This window comes from Hydra vulgaris, chromosome 03, assembly GCF_038396675.1.
Source record: "Hydra vulgaris chromosome 03, alternate assembly HydraT2T_AEP".
Classification (NCBI taxonomy): Eukaryota; Metazoa; Cnidaria; class Hydrozoa; order Anthoathecata; family Hydridae; genus Hydra; species Hydra vulgaris.
The window spans coordinates 30,648,871-30,668,856 of record NC_088922.1 but is presented as its reverse complement, the minus strand read 5'-3'; the positions used below and the strand labels follow the sequence as shown (position 1 = coordinate 30,668,856).

The 19,986-nt window shown below is 28.1% G+C and overlaps 1 protein-coding gene across 1 annotated transcript in view; it reads right to left on the bottom strand.

Annotated features, from left to right (window-relative positions):
* The window catches only part of LOC136078082 (uncharacterized), a 31,083-nt gene extending 11,098 nt beyond the window's left edge, over window positions 1-19,985 (bottom strand). Inside the window, exons 1-7 of the mRNA XM_065792918.1 lie at window positions 19,878-19,985; window positions 17,932-17,979; window positions 17,302-17,853; window positions 12,693-12,725; window positions 9,334-9,772; window positions 4,084-4,173; window positions 548-585 (exon numbers count right to left, since the gene is read on the bottom strand). Coding sequence (XP_065648990.1) covers window positions 548-585; window positions 4,084-4,173; window positions 9,334-9,772; window positions 12,693-12,725; window positions 17,302-17,853; window positions 17,932-17,972 — 1,193 coding nt within the window. The 5' untranslated portion in view covers window positions 17,973-17,979; window positions 19,878-19,985. The remainder of the gene's footprint in view (window positions 1-547; window positions 586-4,083; window positions 4,174-9,333; window positions 9,773-12,692; window positions 12,726-17,301; window positions 17,854-17,931; window positions 17,980-19,877) is intronic.
* Window position 19,986: the final 1 nt, after the last annotated feature.

The following is a 19,986-nucleotide window of genomic DNA, read 5'->3' as shown; positions in this document are numbered from 1 at the left end:
CCATTTTAATTTCACTAATAAAACCAGTGAATTAATTGATTTTGATTTAGAAGTAATTAGTGGAATGTCCCAAATTAAAAAAACATTGCGAAAAAAAAAAGTGCTAAAAATGAACTGAGTTGAAAAATTGTTGTTTTCATTTATTGACTGAAATTTATACCGCAAAGTATTAAGTAATATTTATTTTAAGTTTCTAAACTAAAAAAAATAGACCGAGATGGTTGTCACAAGAAAATTTGCAGTTTTTAATGTTTATGCCATAGGCATTAAAAACTGCAAATAATAAGACTTATGGTAATACTGAAGGAAATTTTATTCAAGTTATAAACAACTTTTTTTTCTAAAATTATAAAAACCTTGAGTTTACAGATTTTACCAAACCTTGCTTTTTTCATTTAAATATTTAATATTTCAAAACCTTTTTAAATTTTATGTAAACTTATATAAGAGATACCTTGTGCACATCTGCCCTAATTACTTTAAAAACAATTAAAGAAAAGAAAAAAAATTAAATATATTTTAGCACATATAAAATTTCGAAAAATACCTTTCTTCATTGTTTCCTCCATTTTCACTATTCCAGTGCTAAATTTTAAAATTAGGTGTTTTAATCAGCTACAACATATACAACAAACAATTTTTATATCCAAGATTAAAATTTTTTTCAGAGTAATAGCTCAGTTTTACGTGAATAAAAATTCGAGCAAGATCGCTAAAATTTTTAAAAGGCTGAGCAATTTACTCCAAAAACGCTGAGTAAAAGCAATTGCTTTTTTTTAATCACCCGGCCTAATATATTGTTAGATGTATAATGTTGTGCAAGCAATAATACAACAGAAAAATACAAATTTGTATGAATAAAAAAAAAAAACAGGACCTTTACATAAATAAAAATAATGGACAAGACCATTATGTAGGTAAGAAAAAAAAAAATTTTCTTTGCTAAAAATTTTTAGCATTAAAAAAAAAAGCAATATAAAATTTCTAAAAAAAAGTTTTAATTAATATTCAGGATGTTACTTTTAAAAATACAGCAAACAAGAGAAAACAAGTAAAGTGTGGTACTACTAGAGATGTGGTGGAAATGAACTTGGAACTTCTCGCTTATGAAGCAAGTACTCAACAACTACATCACTAGCACATTTTTTATAAACATACAGTAATGTACAGAAGCTGCCATAGCAAACCTGAGACAGGAAACTTCAACATCCAATATCAATAAAACTGGAGGAACCTATCACAGAATGATCACTCAATAGCACTCAAAGAGCTTGTGCAAAATCTTAATCCACGCAAAATTCCTCTGGATTTTGAGCAAGCAGCTATCTCCAGCTTTGGAGATGAGTTTGCAGCAGCAAGTATTTCTGGTTGTTTTTTCCACTTTTCTCAATTAATTATACGAAAGGTTGGAGAACTTGGTTAAAGAGGGAATTTGAGACAAATGAGGACTTCAACATTTTAGTGAAATCACTAGCTTCCCTGTCATTTGCGCCACTTGCTGAGCTTAATGAAAGATTTGAAGAATTGGTTCCATTGTTTCCAGACAATTCCCCAACAAATGACTTACTTTCTTATTTTGAGACTACTTATGTCAGAGGTCCAAGGGTAGGTGGGGTATTCCCGAGTTCCAGATTCCCACCTGCAATTTGGAATCATTATGCTGATGCATTAGCTTGTGCACCAAAAATGACCAACTGTTGCGAAGGATTTCATAATGCACTGCAGGCACTATTTATGTGTTCACACCCAACCATCTGGACACTTTCCAATGGACTCATCAGGGACATGGCAAATCATTGTTCAACTGCTCAGAATGCAGAAGTGCTAAATCTGGAGAACCTAAAAAACAAGTATGTGCAGTTGGCAGAGAGACTGGCAGCCAAAGTTGCTGGTTATCAAAATGAAGGCTTCGCTACCTGAGAGCAATCAGCAATCATGCAAGTCAGATATATATGAAAGCAATCAGAAAAAATAGCTAATCATGAATTTCATTAGAAAACATTTCAGTTTATGTATAAGTATGTAAAATATAGTTATGTTTAAAGAGAAGATATATTAAATTGTAGCTTTAAAAGGTTTATATTAAATTATTGTTTCATTTAAGCCAAAAAAAAAATTGATATTAATGAAGGGGATACATTTAAATGGTATCTCTACAGTAGATCATATAGGCTTGGTTCTCATTTACACCAACTCTGCTCACTGTTCTTGAAGTTAGTTATATATATCTTTAGGATAATATTGTAAAAGAGAATAGTCTTCAAAAAGTAGTAGTAACTAATGAAAAGTTTTAATACTGAAAATATTGCTAATTTGCTATCCTTTGTGCCTAATGTATTTTGAAAAACTATAACAAAGTAGAAAAAGGTAATAAGACAGTAAGAGGTAAGGAGGAAAATTTTATGTACCTATATACAGATTACAGTACTTATTATCCATGTACTGAATTGCCCGTGTACTAAATTGCCCTGTACTGAATTGTACGTGTACTGAATTGCCCTGTCACCCATATATATTATATATATATATATATATATATATATATATATATATATATATATATATATATATATATATATATATATATATATATATATATATATATATATATATATATATACATATATATATTTATATATATATATATATAATATATATATTTATATATATATATATATATATATATATATATATATATATATATATATATATATATATATATATATATATATATATATATATATATATATATATATATATAGAACTCTTATATGTTGTCAGAAAGTTTTTTCCGTATTTTGTTGACAAAAAGTAAAAATTAAAATGCAAGACCGGAATTTTTTTTTATCAATTGATAGACTGCCTGCCCTAACCAAACCCTCAGTCGATGTAGCAGCACTCCCTTGCGAGTCAGGCTAAAAGATAGTAGATGTAGCAGCACTCCAGCGAGTTGCGAGTCAGGCTACATATCAGTCGATATAGCAGCGCTCCATTGCGAGTCAGGCTACTTGTCAGTCGATGTAGCCGCATGTAATAACTTTACAGTAAAAAAAATAAAAATAAAAACATTTATTAAAAAAAATAAAAAACATTTTATTAAAAAAAAAAAAAAAAAAACATTGTTTATATTGTTAAAAACATTAAGAATGTTTTTAAAAACATTGTGGTTAATTTAATTTGCGTTTTTGGGGTTTTTTAAAAAAACGATTTTTGATAAATTAATGGTTTTTACTTTCTGACAACACACAATGTTGGACGTCAAAAGTAATTAAAAGTGACGCATTTGTTGGCATAAGAATCATTTTTTTCCTTCCGTACTTCCAAATGCAACAAACTATATATATATATCTATATATATATATCTATATATATATATATATATATATATATATATATATATATATATATATATATATATATATATATATATATATATATATATATATATATATATATATATATATATATATATATATATATATATATATATATATATATATATATATATATATATATATATATATATATATATATATATATGTATATACACACACACACACATATATATATACACACACATATATACATATATATAATATATAAATGTGTATATATATATATATATATATATACATATATATAATATATAAATGTGTATATATATATATATATACATATATATATATATATATATATATATATATATATATATATATATATATATATATATATATATATATGTATGTATATATATTAATGATGTATCAATTAATCGGCATCGACTTAATTGGCCACTTTTTGCACCATCGGAATCGCTATCAGCCTTTTTTTATTAATTTATCGATTTTCCAACCAATGGCATTTTAATATTTTTATCCAGCTCTCCTTTTTGCAAAGCAAACAATGAAGGAAGGGAAAGGAAACAAGCAAAAACTATTTTAAAAATTTTGAATTTTTTTTATGTTTTATGTTTTATGATTTTTTTCTGCTTAGAAATTTATTTTTTTTAATTTTCATTTTAACTTAGATAAATATATAAACTGATATTAAAAATTAATTAAAGTTTAAAAAATAATTTATTACTTGATGTTCATAACGACAATGCGATCTTTTACATGCTCCTTTATTCCAAAAATCAAAGCAATACCCATTAGGTGCAGATGGAATCCTTCCCTATACAGCAATCATAATAAACATAATTAATCATAATAAAGTTTTAGTACAAAAAATTTATAATTTTTTTTTTATTGAAAAAAACTGTTGAATTTAAGAATTGCCAAAATTACTTTCTCTGGAACAACTCTAACTATGGTATACTCTGTAAAAAATATTGGAGTCCAAAAATAAGTGTCCAAAAAGAGTGTTAAATGGAGTCCCTCCATTCAACACTCTTTTTGGACACACAACATTCAGATTATCCTGCTACTGGTACTGCTCTTGTCAGGTTATCCTGCTACTGCTCTTGTCAGATCAGGTTATCCTGCTACTGGTAACATGTAACCCAGTACAATCTGCTTCATGTCCTGCTGCCTTGTAGGATACGCCTTTTTAGGCAAAGACTAGGAGATGCCAACTCCGATTTAAAACACCCCCTGCCTTAGGGCTCTTGGTTGCGTAAAGGCTAGAGATGGTGTCTCGATAAAAATACTCATCTTGGGCAGATGTTAAATGCACCCAGCTACTGTCATGTAGAAGGCCTCCTAGGCAAAGACTTAAGATAGAATCTGTTTACCCCTTCTTCATCTATTAGGCTGGCGCAGATGTATTTTTAATACATTGTTTCCAGTTTAGGATGTTGAATGCTGGATCTTCTTGACTCAATGCATGGGTTTGCTTGCGTCACTGTTTTTATGACTAGGCAACTCATTCTATTATCTCCTTATGAGGGTACAGCTCTAAAACTCAGTTTTATGGTTCTGAGGCCGGCTGGTAGTCAGGTTTCCCGAACTCTGTGGTAGCTCTCAGAGAGGCTGATTCCATCAACTGCTGAAAAATATCAAAGTATTAACAGTGCCATGTTGCGCATGGATGGTGTCCCTGTTTGTACTTTTGGTGTGCATTGCGGAGGCCACATTTGGAGCCCTTTGTTACGGCTTAGGGTTTATTAGTAGTAATGAGGCAATTGCTTGGGCTATTAAACGGTGTTCTGAGTACTATCTATGCTTTGAGTCAAGTTCTTCAATCTAATTTAAAAATTAATAAAGTACCAAAAACTATAAAACACAAAAAACCATCATCATCACTAAGTTCTTTAAACCTATCATTCACTAATATTTGTGGTCTTCGAAGTAACTTTTCTTCTGTTGAGTCTTATCTCTTGCAAAGTTCACCAGACCAGGTTATCTTCCTCTGATTCGTAAAGACTCCAATAGTCACATGCTTGGCCTGGGCATTTACATTCGTAAGAATTCACCTGTTTGTTGTGAAACTAGGTTTAAATCCACAGACTATTCTTTCATGTGCTTTCATTTAGCACCACTTCACTCTATTGCCTTTCTCTTTGTTCTATACCGCTCTCCTTCATCTCAAGACTGCACTCTTTTTGATGTTATTTCTGATCATATTGACCAAGCCCTCTCTCTTTATCCATCAGCTAATATAGTTGTTGTCGGTGACTTTAATGCTCACCACTCTGAATGGCTTGGCTCTAGTGTCAGTGACTCTGCAGGCATTAAAGCCCACAACTTTTGCCTTTCTCAATCCCTAACTCAAATAGTCAACTTTCCAAATCGCTTTCCTGACAACCCTAATCATTTACCTTCTCTACTCGACTTATGTCTTGTTTCTAATCCTAGTCAGTGCTCAGCTTCTCCACATTCACCCTTAGGTGCTTCTGATCACAGTTTGAACTCTTTAAAACTAATATCTCATTCTTCTTCATCACCTGAATACCCCTATTATCGAACCTCTTACAACTACAGTAAAGCTGACTGGGATTCTTTCCGTGATTTTCTTCGTGATGGCCCTTGGGTAGAAATCTTTCAACTTCCTGTCGACAAATGTGCTTCTTACATAACTTCGTGGATTCAGGCTGGCATGGAATCTTTTATTCCCTCTCGACGATTCCAGGTCAAGCCTCACTCTCCTCCATGGTTTTCCTCACACTGTGCTGCTGCGATTGCCAATCGAAACCGTTACTTCCATATTTATCAGCAAAACAATTCTCCAGAAAACAGACATCTGTTTATTACTGCTAGAAACAACTGTAAAAAGGTTTTGTCTAACGCCAAAACCCGCTATTCTCAGGTCATGAAATCTCGTATCTCATCTCAAAAATTAGGCTCTCGTGACTTCTGGAGAATCTTTAATAATATCAATAATAAGGGCAAATCTATAATTCCACCTCTCTTGTATGGTTCAGACTTAGTCACCTCACCTAAAGACAAAGCCGAACTGTTTGCTAAAAACTTTTCATCAATATCATCTCTTGATTCCACTAGTTGCGTTCTACCTGATATTGCCAACAAACAGGCTGATCCATTGCTTGACATTCATATCACTATAGCATCTGTATCTAAAGTGATTTCCTGCCTAGACTCTTCTACAGCTTGTGGCCCAGACAACATACCTGTTATTGTCTTGCAGAAGTGTTCTCCAGAGCTGTCGTCTATACTCTCAAAACTATTCAACAAGTGCTTATCAGAGTCTTGTTTTCCAGCCTGCTGGAAAGCCGCATCTGTTATCCCTATCTTCAAAAATTCTGGGGAGCGATCTGATTCGTCTAACTACCGTCCCATAAGTCTTCTTCCTATCATAAGCAAGGTTTTTGAATCTTTTATTAACAAACACTTAATTTCTCATCTTGAATCTAATAACTTACTTTCTGACCATCAATATGGATTTCGATCTTCTCGTTCTACAGCTGATTTGCTAACAGTAATAACTGACAGGTTTTATCGTGCATTAGATGAAGGTGGAGAGGTTAAGGCCATCGCTTTTGACATTTCAAAAGCGTTTGATAAAGTTTGGCATGTTGGTCTTCTCCATAAGCTTCCTTCTTATGGTGTATCCGGCAACATCTTTAAGATCATTGAATCCTTCCTTTCCAATCGTAGCATAAAAGTTGTCCTCGATGGACAACACTCTTCTTCTTATTCTGTAACTTCAGGGGTTCCTCAAGGTTCTATCCTTGGCCCTATACTCTTTTTAATTTACATTAATGATCTTCCAGATATTCTCACATCTAAGGTGGCATTGTTTGCTGATGATACTACCATTTATTCTTGTCGTGATAAGAAACCAACACCCTCTGATTGCTTGGAGGGGGCATTTGAGCTTGAAAAGGATCTCACTTCTGCTACAGCATGGGGCTCACAGTGGCTGGTGAACTTTAATTCAGATAAAACTCAATTTTTTTCAGCCAATCGTTATCGCAATAATTTAGATCTTCCTATATTTATGAACGGTGATGTACTCGATGAGTCACCTACTCTTCACCTTCTAGGATTAACTCTTACTTCCAATCTTTCTTGGAAACCATATATCAAATCGGTTGCAAAATTAGCATCAGCTAAAGTTGCATCTCTTTATCGAGCTCGCCACTTTCTTACTCTGGATTCTATTCTCTATCTCTATAAATCTCAAATCCGGCCTTGTATGGAATACTGTTGCCATATCTGGGGCGGATCTTCTAATGATGCCCTTTCTCTTTTAGACAAGGTGCAAAAACGCATTGTAAACATAGCTGCTCTTGCAGCCAACCTTTAACCATTGTCACATCGCCGTAATGTTGCTTCTCTTTCTCTTTTCTACAAATACTATAATGGGCACTGCTCTTAAGAGCTAGCGTCTCTTGTGCCATCTACTAAAATTCATTTTCGTGTTACTCGTCATTTAATTAAGTGTCATCCTTTTTCTGTGACTGTTCCTAAGTGCTCCAAAAACGCTTATTCGTCTAGTTTTTTTCCTCGAACATCAGCTCTTTGGAATTCGCTTCCTTCATCTTGCTTTCCTGATTCATATAATTTGCAATCTTTTAAATTGTCCGTCAATCGTTATCTTGCTCTACAATCTTCATCTTTTCTCTTACAGTAACTTCCAAATTTAATTAGTGGCTGCTTGCAGCCTTGTTGGAAGTGAAGATTTTTAAAAAAAAAAAAAAAAAAAAAACATGCTAACAATCTTATTAAATCTTATCATATTTAGGTCCTTTGCCAAAACTGTCCTAGATTCGAAGCCAGATATAAATCTAATCTAAACTGCTGAAAAATCAAGGGTTAAAAATAAAAGGATTTTTCAGTCAAAATTTAATTTTCAGTCATACAAAATTTAATTGCTTCATATCCTGTAAAACTCACAATCAACCTTATCTGAAAGGACTGAATAAGTTTTTACATGAGTAGATATTTTTGAAACCTCCAAATGACATGACTTCTAAGACAAATACTTGTGTTTTAAACAATTCCATTCCCTACTGAGAGCATTTTAAATTTTACATGGTCTCCATTTTAAAAAACTGGTGTTCACAAGTTTTTGCACAAATTTTAAATAAGATTTGCTCCTTTATTTTTAATGCAAATTCAAATCATAAAAATTAAATAAAAGTGAAGCATTGAAGAATTTACTCTTACTACAAAATAAAAAAAAATAAAAAAATTAAAATCACAGAAAATCATTTCTTTTAAATATTTTTTCAGCAAAGATGCTCCTAAAAGAATATATAACATAATTTTGTGTGTGTTTTTATGCCTTTTTCCTGACCAATGTTGCTTATCTGACCAGAGCTGACATCAAACCTTGGACCTCTTGGTTCTGAGCCAATATTCTAACCACTGCGCCACAACTGCTTTTAAACGTTTTGACTCTGTATTATGTACTATGGATAAAAAATTATGTATTAATTATTTTGTATTAAGTATTATGTATAAAAAATGTTTAGGATATCCTGCTAAAATATTGACCAAAAAAAACTTTTAAGCAATTAACCTACAAGTCAGTAATTTTGTAAAGGAAACTGGCCATCCCTTTAATTGCTCCCTATCTTATATTGATAAGCAGCAAAAAATTCTCTTTACACATTACAAAAAGAAGCAAAGCATTCTAGGTCAGAAAAAGCTCAAATATTACAACAGCACCTGGTATTTTTTTAGCCATTGATGTTTTTGTTTGATCAATTTGCCAGTTATTTGCATTGTTACATATATTTTATCAAGTCTTAAACCAATTCTAAATTTTCACCATTTAAATACTTTGCTATTTCAATGTTATAAATTACTTGTGGTATTCATTATTTAAAATAACAGTTTACTTTATATATTTATCAATTTATCTTTATATATTTATTATCAATTGATTAACTAAAATAATGATTTTTAATCAAATAATAATACATACATTAGCATAATACATATGAGGCTTGTCTCCTTTATTTCTGAAATTATCCTGAAAAGATTGATTGATGTATTTATTTTCAACCTGAGAGGGATGCACAAAAACAGACTGGTTGGATAAGTGTTGAGTGGACAGGGACTGAGTAGATAGGTGCGGAGTGGACTCATCAAATGTAGAATCTGTTTTCTCTAATGGACTTAAAGCAAATTCTAATTTTTCTTTAGGAGAATTAACTTGTTGGTTAGAAGGAACAATTTGTTGAAGGATCTTGTTCAAGCCATTGTCTTTAATTTCAGGAAAGCTAAACATTTTTGGTTTTTTTTTTTTATTAATAGTAATTGAGTTTAAAGGTGCACGTATTTGATTTTTCAGTCTTGGCTTTGCTTTAAATGTCTTTTTACTTTGATTTGAATCACTGCTTAAACCTTTATTTTCTTGTGGTCTAAAAACAATATAAATATTTTATAAACAAAAAAACAATAATAATAAGAAATGTGTGTATGCACACACACATACTTTTGCGGCTTTAGTCAGCACTTTATCAAAGATACATACATTTATATACATATATACACACACACACACACACACACACACACACACACACACACACACACACACACACACACACACACACAAACACACACACACACACTCAGACACACACACACGCATACACTTAAAAACAATGGATGTTTTTTTAAAGAACGGGATTTGATTAATTATTGAATGTGCAAACATTTAGCATAAAATTGTGAGAAAAACATTAGAGATGTCACGAACAGTTTTGACTAAGTGGAGTGTCAATTATATATTTGCTTTTTTTATTAACAATAATAATAATAATAATAAAGTGTTGAAACAGTAGCAGATACTCCTGCAGAACTTAACTTGTCAGGTTATGACAGCCATATTTTGGCTTAAATATCTATAAAATATTTCCTAATAGTTAAATTTTTAAGTCTTGAATTGATTTAAACTCTGTGCATTGATTGTAACAGAGCTTAACTTGTTCCAAATATCTACAATTATTTGATTTATAAAGAAATTAGTATACTTACTATTTTATTATACTATTGTATTGAATTTTAAACATACCTGTGTTTAACTTTTGAGGATTTAGTTTTGTTAGTCTGTAATAGGTATTTTTAATCTTGTTGTAATGTTATTCATTTTATGTTGGTCATGTGCTCCAATAATGTCAAATATTGTTAGTAAAATGTTATCGTTTCCACAAACTATTACAGTGGTCAAAAGATAAATTAGTCGACAGTTTTTGTCTATAATGGTGATAAAACTCACAAACTAACATTTTTATTTCCAAAAGAAATTGTGTTTCCACATCAACATGGCACAGGGGCCATAAGGTACCCAATAAGGTAAATCCGGCCCTGAATTAACAAATGAAGGAGTATCAAAGTTTTTATTTCCCATAATTTAGAAATCGCAAGTCAAAAATGTGATGTAGGATAATCTACAACCAAGACTGGTGCAAAAGGAGGTGGGTGATCCCCTCCCCACTAAATGAATTGGTTGACAAATTAAGAACCTGCGCCCTCCAACTTAATGAATCAGTCTTCAAACTAGGACCTTTTTGTAGATAATTCAATTCTGCAAAATGGGACTTTGACTGTGTATGATTAGTCAGCAAATTGGGGAATTAAAGGACTTTTTTTTTTAGTAGGCATGAACCATAAGGCACCTATTTGCACCGGTCTTATCTACAACTTAAAGTCAAAGCCAATAATTTAATCTGGACAATATTACTGTACAGAGTTACAGAACCATTCTTACTAAACAAAAAATCCAGGATACAGAACCTGTTGTCTTAAAAGTAGTTTAAATTTATTATTTAGACAAATATTTTAAATTTTATATTAATTGTTAACATAAATTATATATAACATGTAATAAGTTTTTTTAAATTAAAAAACACATTCAAAAAAACAAAAAAACAAAAACCATGCTTTTTTACACAAAAAACACAAAAAAACTCTAAACTGCACACACAAATACCAGGACAGATAATTTGCCTTGCCTTGCACTCATTTACATATGTAAATATATGTTTATATATATACATATATATACATCTGGCTTGGCCAGAAAGGTGTGCTATTTCATGTCATAATATGACCACGCAAATAACTATTTGATTTTAAAACTTGACCATGGCTGTTAACATGTTTTTAAAATTTGCATACATTTTATAAATGCGCTTAACTATGAAGAAACTTATCGTAATAAACCACATAAATCTTCGTAAAAAAAATAATGAAAAATAAAATAAATACTTAACTAAAACTAAAATAAAAAAATAAAATTAAAAGTTAACTAAAATAAATAATAAATTACAACAGTAAGATTGTTTAAAATAAATAACTTGGAATTGTTTATCTTCACTATTTTTAAAATATAATAGTATACAAAACCCTTTTTAAATAAAGTAACAACTTACATCTAACGATTGTTAAATAAATGCGCACATTTAAAAGTTAAAAAAAAAATTCTGAACAATTCGTTGCAGTAATGTAAAAAAAAGAAAAATAATTAAATTATTTATTTAAAAAGTTGACATAACTTTTTTTTAAAGATATTTATAGTAAAAAATAAATACTTATTTTATATATTATACTTATATATTTATAAAAAAGATATTTACTATTTATAAATATTTTTATAAAAAATGATTAGCAGCGATTTGTTACTTTATTTAAATGCATTTCAATAATATAAAAACATAAGTAATCATTATTATTTATTTCAAACGGCTGATGATCATTATTTAATTTAAATGTCTTTCAAAAAAGTTTGTTTTTTTCTTCTCAACAAAATCTTCCTACTTTATGAGTGAATTAACTTTAATGGTAATAATTAATCTAAAGTTTATTAAAGTTTATTAAAGAGACCATTGCTGTTTAAAGTTGTTGCTTATAAAATTTAGTTTTTTTAAATCTTTTTAACTTTTTTTATTATTTTACTTATAAAAAAATTTTATATAACTAAATAATATAAATTAAACTTTATACAACTTTCCATAACGCTTTAATTAACATCATTAGCTACTTTTTTTTAAAGTGTTTTGCTAATATAAAAAGGTTAGTTAAGATAAACCTGTCAAAGTTATTTATTTTCAATGTAATTTAAAATATTATTTGGGTGGTCATATAAAGACTTCAAATTCCACATCTTCCTGCCAAGTTTATATATATGTGTGTGTCTGTGCGTGTGTGTATGCGCGCGTGCGTGTGTGTGTGTGGGTGTGTGTGTGTGTGTGTGTGTATGAATATATATGTATGTATCTTTGTATTTAGATATGCATGCATGTGCACATATTCAAAATATTCAATAACTTAACTTACCTTTTTGTCCCCGCTTTAAGTACTTTATTACAACTAAAAAATATAAAATGTATACTAAACATTTATCTATGGTATGTAAATATTTTAAATTTTTATTTTATTCAAAAAGTAACAATTGTTTTTATTTTAAAAAATCATAAAATTAAAAAAATTTTATTAATAGGTAATTTGATGTGAGTTTTTTGATAATAAATTTATGTTTTTGAGTAGTTACTGCGTAGCACATTTATCACATGTATTAATTTGCGCAGCGCATTAGTGCATAACAAAAATTTTGAAAAATGTTTTGAATTCAGAAGTATGTACTAATTATATATCAATTTATCAATTTTTACGATTTATATATAAATTTATATCACATACAAATAAATTTATTATTGTACATATTTTTTTATACATATTACATAAAAAAAACAAAAACTAATCAAACGTTTTGCTTGTCTAACCATAAATTTAAAAATTTAAGATTAAATTTTATATGAATGAGTCAAATCATTATACTTCAACCAATGGCCTGTGGGGCACCATCTCTGATTTTCCTGATTTTTACATATCATTTATCTACATTATATAGATAGGTTAAATTTGAAATTTCAGACTTTCAAGTGCAATCGTATATATATTTATATATATATATATATATATATATATATATATATATATATATATATATATATATATATATATATATATATATATATATATATATATATATATATAATATATATATATATATTTATATATAATAGAAATATAGATTAGTAGTCAGATTATTATTTAAATATATATATATATATATATATATATATATATATATATATATATATACATATATATATATATATATATATATATATATATATATATATATATATATATTATATATATGTATATATAATAGAAATATAGATTAGTAGTCAGATATATATATATATATATATATATATATATATATATATATATATATATATATATATATATATATATATATATATATATATATATATATATATATATATACATATAAAAATCTGTTTCATATTTTAAACTTTGTTTTTGCAATTTTTTTTTCTTTATTTGTTTGTATCTTAGTTTTATTTATAAATTTATATAGTAGGGTGGCTCTTAAAACAACATTTTTGAAAAAAACCTGTTCCTACCCCTTTACTTTGTTTTATATAATATTAAAACACTAGGTTTAAAATTTTTTTGAACAAAAAATTATTTTAGGGGTAGCTCAAGACCCTTAAAAATTTGACTGGTCCCTAAAATTTTGAAAATAAAAGTTCTTCTAAAGTATGTCAACCTGGTACTCAAAAGAAGCGAAATTATATAAAAATTTTAAAAATAATAATCAATTTACAAAAAAAACACTTTTTTCTTAAATAAATGCATAAAAACTATTGTTTTTAAGCTGAAAATAAAAAAAGTCATTATTTTCAAGTTGTAAAAAAATAGTTTTTTTAAACATGCAAAGTGTAAACATTGTAAAGTGATTACTGTTTTTGAAGTTTTTATATAATTTTGCTTTTTTTGAGTATCAGGTTGACATACTTTAGAAGAACTTTTATTTTTAAAATTTTAGGGACCAGTCAAATTTTTAAGGGTCTTGAGCTACCCCTAAAAGCAAGCAAGAGCTTTGCGGGACAATAAAGGAATCCTCGGTGAAAGATCAACTGATATAAGAAATCCAAAAAAATTGACTTCCGAAGTTATAAATCAAATTGTCAACTTTTATGAAGATGATAGTAATAGCAGATTATTGCCAGGTACAAAGAATTATATTAGCATAAAAACAGTTAAAGGTAGAAAGCACATTCAGAAGAGACTCATATTATGTAATCTTTCAGAACTATACCAAAAATGGATAGAAGAATCAAAGTCTAATGATATAGTTAAGGTGGGATTAACATCATTTGCTCTTTTAAGGCCAAAACACTGTGTATTTGCTGGAAAATCTGGCACCCATACAGCCTGTGTTCGTATCCACCATCAAAACCCAAAACTAATGGTAAAAGCATTTAGAAATGAATTAAAGTTAAAAGAACTGATGGCCTTAGCTGTATGCTCATTAGAAAATAAAGAATGTATGTTTCACGAATGTAAAAAGTGTCCCGGAAAAGAAAGAATTGGAATAAAATTAAATGAGCTGGTTGGTGATTCAGCAAATGAAATAACTTATAAATGATGGTTGAAAATTGATAGATACTCCTTAGAAACAATAGTTAAAAACCTTGATGAGTTTCTTGAAGAGTTAACAAACAACTTAAATGAACTCACAAAACATCCTTATGTCGGCAAATCTCAGACATACTTTTTAAAGCAGTTAAAAGAAAGCCTGAAAGCAAATGAATGTATTATACATATGGATGATTTTTTTTTTAATGTATTATAGGTTTAATTTGCTTTCATGAAAAAGGCTTCGGGCTGAAAGCAGATAGAAAAAGTGCACATAGAAAAAGTGCATGTGATGGAGTAGGTGGTACAGTGAAAAGAGTAATTAATAACCTGTATCTGCAAAGGCCAATTGGAAATCAAATTTTGACATTAAAGGACATGTTTTTAGTAGCTAAAGAAAATTTTAAAAATATCCAAAAACACCAGATATTCATTGGCATCCAGATAATGACATTATTGCCACATTACATGAGCCTGAGCTCCAAAACACAAGAGAATTTTACTCCTATTTAATAAAAAACAAGATTAAATAAATTATACTGTATTAATTGCTTTGAATTAGCAACTAATTATCAATTAAAAAGTAAAAACCAAACCTAATAATAAAAGTGGTTTCTAACAAGTTTCAACTTTTTTCTTTATTAAATATTATTTACTTTTATTATAGAAGTTATTATTCTTTTTAGGCACCCTGACATATCATGAATATCCCCTTAACATATTATGAAAGTCTTATTAAAAAATGTTCAACATTATTTTGTAACAAATCAAGGGTCTTTAACGTTGAGATATAACACTCCTTAATTGTGTAAACTATGTTTAAAGTATCACTATTTAACAATAATACTGGGTTTTAACTAGTTATTGCCCCTTTATTTGTGCCCCTAACCAGGTTAAAAAATAGATCAGCATGGGGCAATCAAGCATATCTTTTATTTTTTTATAAAACAATTTATGATCAGTTGCACCCATTGAATATGCTAATAGGCAGGTTGAGGGGCACTGGGGCACCAATCCAACCCTTGATAATTAAAAGCTATTTTAAAATGCTGCTATTTTTGTTGTGAATGCAACAAGTAAAAAATTTTTGCATTTTCAGATAGTTGGATCTTATGGTCTATATTGCTGTTAAGCTTAGATCAATACAAAGTCTTAGAAAAAATTACGAGCATTTCAAAATGGCTGAAAATGGGACTTTTTTGGCAAACGGACAATATATTTTTAGATATATTTCAGTTCTAAACTGCAACAAGCGGCTTTTTTTTTGCCTGTTTGTTGCAGATAAGAGTAGCTAATGAGAAAACTAAACTGTAAAGACTTGTTGTAGAATAGAAAAGTACTACAGTTAACTTCATTTTGCCCTTTTTTAGCATTTTCAATTTTTTTTCGAAGTTGAGCAGGCTATAATTTTTTTCTAATATGATACAAGTTAACAAAAACCAGTATTGTTAATACAGAACTACCCAGAAAACAGTTCTAGAAAAAATGAGACACATGTTGAAAGTTAGAAAAAAGTTATGAGGCTTTAAAGTAGCCTATTTTTACAATTCTTAAATCGAGGGGGGCCACTGTGCAGTGTTTATAAAGCTATATTTTCTAAACCGTTGCACTTGAAAGTCTGAAATTTCAAATTTAACCTATCTATATAATGTAGATAAATGATATGTAAAAATCAGGAAAATCAGAGATGATGCCCTACAAAGTTTTCTCAAAATTGGTTGATATATAATGATTTGACCCAAATATATTATCATATTTATAATATATTTTATATTGTAAATTTTATGTTAAGCTTTTTTAACATTTAGTTAGATTGATGTAACTTATTAAACAACTATACTAACAATATTAGTAGTATACATTAAACAATTGCAAAAAAATATCAAATAATTTCTAAAAATAAAAGAACCAGAAACAAGGTGGGAAATTCGAATTAGATTCCAGTAACAATTTTGATATAATCCCAAAAGTGACTTTAGCATCATTCAGACAATCCTTTAATATTAATTACAACATTTAAAAATATATGGTTTAAAAAATATAAATATAAAAAAATTTATATATATAAAAAAAAATACTTTATATTATATTATCATTTATATAACTTATTAAAATTTAATATATTAACATTTAAAAATATGGTTAAACACCATTGACATTTTCATTATGCAAACTTAATAAAACTTTCGATGAGCTAACCCAACAAACATAATTTCCATATAATTGTTGATCATAAGACTTTATTATTAATTTAAGTTAATATAAAAACTCATTAAAAAAACTCACAAAATCTAACTAAAGGTTACAGAAGTTTAACATAAAGCGAAAGAATATTAAAATAAAATTTAATCTAAAGTTTTTGAAAAAAATGAAAGTTTTATACGATTTCACATTTGTTAATTTTGCAAAATAATTAACAAATAATTCTTACTTGATTTTATTTGAAAGCTGGTTTTCATATAACTCATCTAAATCATTATTTAAATCTAAATCATTATTTAAATTATCTAAATCGTCATCTATCATGATTGACATGGTATCAAAATCAACAATTTCATGTGTTAAATTAGATCCTTTTGTTTCATGGTTTTCTTCTTTTAAAATATTATCTTCATCTTCATCACTAAATGAATTTGATAAATCTGAATCATCTTGTTCATTTAACAACTGGTCTTCAGTAAAATGTACATTTGCATCTTGAACTTTAGTAAATTGCTTTTCACCAATATTGTTACTAAAACTTATTGATTTTGTATTATTTAATTTTAAATTATGAACGATGTATGCTTTTTTTAAATCAGTGTCAGGAACATCAGATAAAACAACTTCTGTAGAAGAAACATTTGGAAGTTCACAAATTGATACAGGTGTATTCTTTGATGATGACCTCCTGTCATTTAAAGTATCACGCAAATCAAATATCTTTTCATTGTGCATATATCGACTTGGTGCAAGTTTCTCAAGGCTCACTTGACAAGGAATCCTTTAAATTTTAAAATAAAATTAAGCAAATAAAAATAAAACTATACAATTTTAATATACTTTCAATAAAAAAACTCACATATTGATTTTGTTCCTATTGGTATCAAGAGAGCGTAACATGATTTATCTAAATAGATTTAAAAAAAAAGGTATCACATTAATGGAAAAAAATTTTGAAATAATGAAAATAATACCAAATCATTAAAACTAACTGCCATATGTATAAATATCATTATTTGGGTATTTTTTAAATAAAGAAACAAAGTCATATATCAACATGAACATTCTAGGTATATGTTAGGATTATCTTCAACGATAATAATAAACTATTGTCAACAACATCTAATAATTATTTTTCTGATTGTTATCAGAAAACCCTGCACCTGATAAGCATACTCTAGTATTTCTCATTATAACTTTATAACGAAACCAAAGACACAAAACTAATAACACACTTCTGATTTCATTCTTTGCACCTATCTCTTTTCTGATATTTGGGCTGGTTATTCTAATGATATTCTTCCTCTTTAAATAAATGTAGCTGAACCTGCTGTTAAATTTGAGCCTCTGGCACATGATTGCCAAGTTGCATCTTCTTTTTTCAACAAATACTACTACAATCTCTGCTTTAGTGGCCTACCATCTCTAGTTCCACCTCCACAATTTTGTATGACTCATTTATAAACAAACAAAATTAGACATTTAACACATTTTACCCGACCTTTTACCAAATTTTGTCTTCAAAAATTAAATAAATTAAAAAGATGGTAAACTATTATTTTTTGAAATTCAAATTTTTTTTTTTTTTTTTTTGATCTTATAGATTTTACAAACACATTTTGAAAACTATAATATAACACATGCAATATACTCGCCACCAAATGCAAAAATATATTGTACTAAGAAATTTGATATTTACATAACATAAAGTTTGCTAAATAATTTTTAATGATATTTTTAAAATTCTTTAATTATATATATATATATATATATATATATATATATATATATATATATATATATATATATATATATATATATATATATATATATTATTATTTTTTTTTTAATAAAAAATATCATAAAAAAATCAGACTGCTCTGCAAAACGTTACTGTTTTTAATTCATTGCATAGACACCTTTATCTCAAAATAATGACCAAGCTTTTAACAAAAGATTGAAAAGCCAAGAAGTCTATAACTATGCAGCAGAATAAAAATCACTTAACACAAAATCTACATATTCTGCAAATGTTTGCCTTGTTTGCAAACATTGTTTGTTGAAGTGGATAAAATCCTCTAAAAAGCACTATTTTTGAATTTAGAGAGATTTAAATACTGGATTTATCAAGACCATTTCATTTTTAGTCTCATTTCTCATCTTTAGTCTTATCTAGACCATTCTCATCTTTAGTCTTATCTAAAGATTCTCATTGAATGAGAATCTTTAGATAAGACTAAAGATTAACACTTTAAGTAAGCAACATTGTTTAATTCAAATCTGAAAAAAATATATCAAAAAAATTTTTTAGCAACTCATTAGGTACAAGGGATTGATTATCAAATAGATAAATAAATCACACATACACACTTAGGTAGATATACAGATAAAACACACACACACACACACACACACACACACACACAGACACACACACACACACACACACACACACACACACACACACACACACACACACACACACACACACACATCTAGATAGATAGATATAATAATAATAAGATAGATAGATAAACATACACATATCGGGGGCAGATTACTATGCCTAAATTGATCCTTTTAATAAACAAATATAATTTTATTACATCGTTATCATAGTTTAATAAACAAATATAACATTATTATATTTTTTTATTAAAATGTTATGTTTTTTATAAAAGTTCTGATTGAACATTAGTTTCAATCAGATTTCAGTTAACAACCTCTTAATTTATAAATTGATATAGCATTTTTAATAAACCAGTAGAATTAGAATTACGAGGTAAACATCAACATATAGCTTACTTAAAAAATCATTTGAAAATGCAGATGTTATTTATATTGTAAGCATTTTTTTTTTTTTTTTTTTAAACATTTTCGCACGCGCAAATCTACAGTACATGTGAGTAAAACG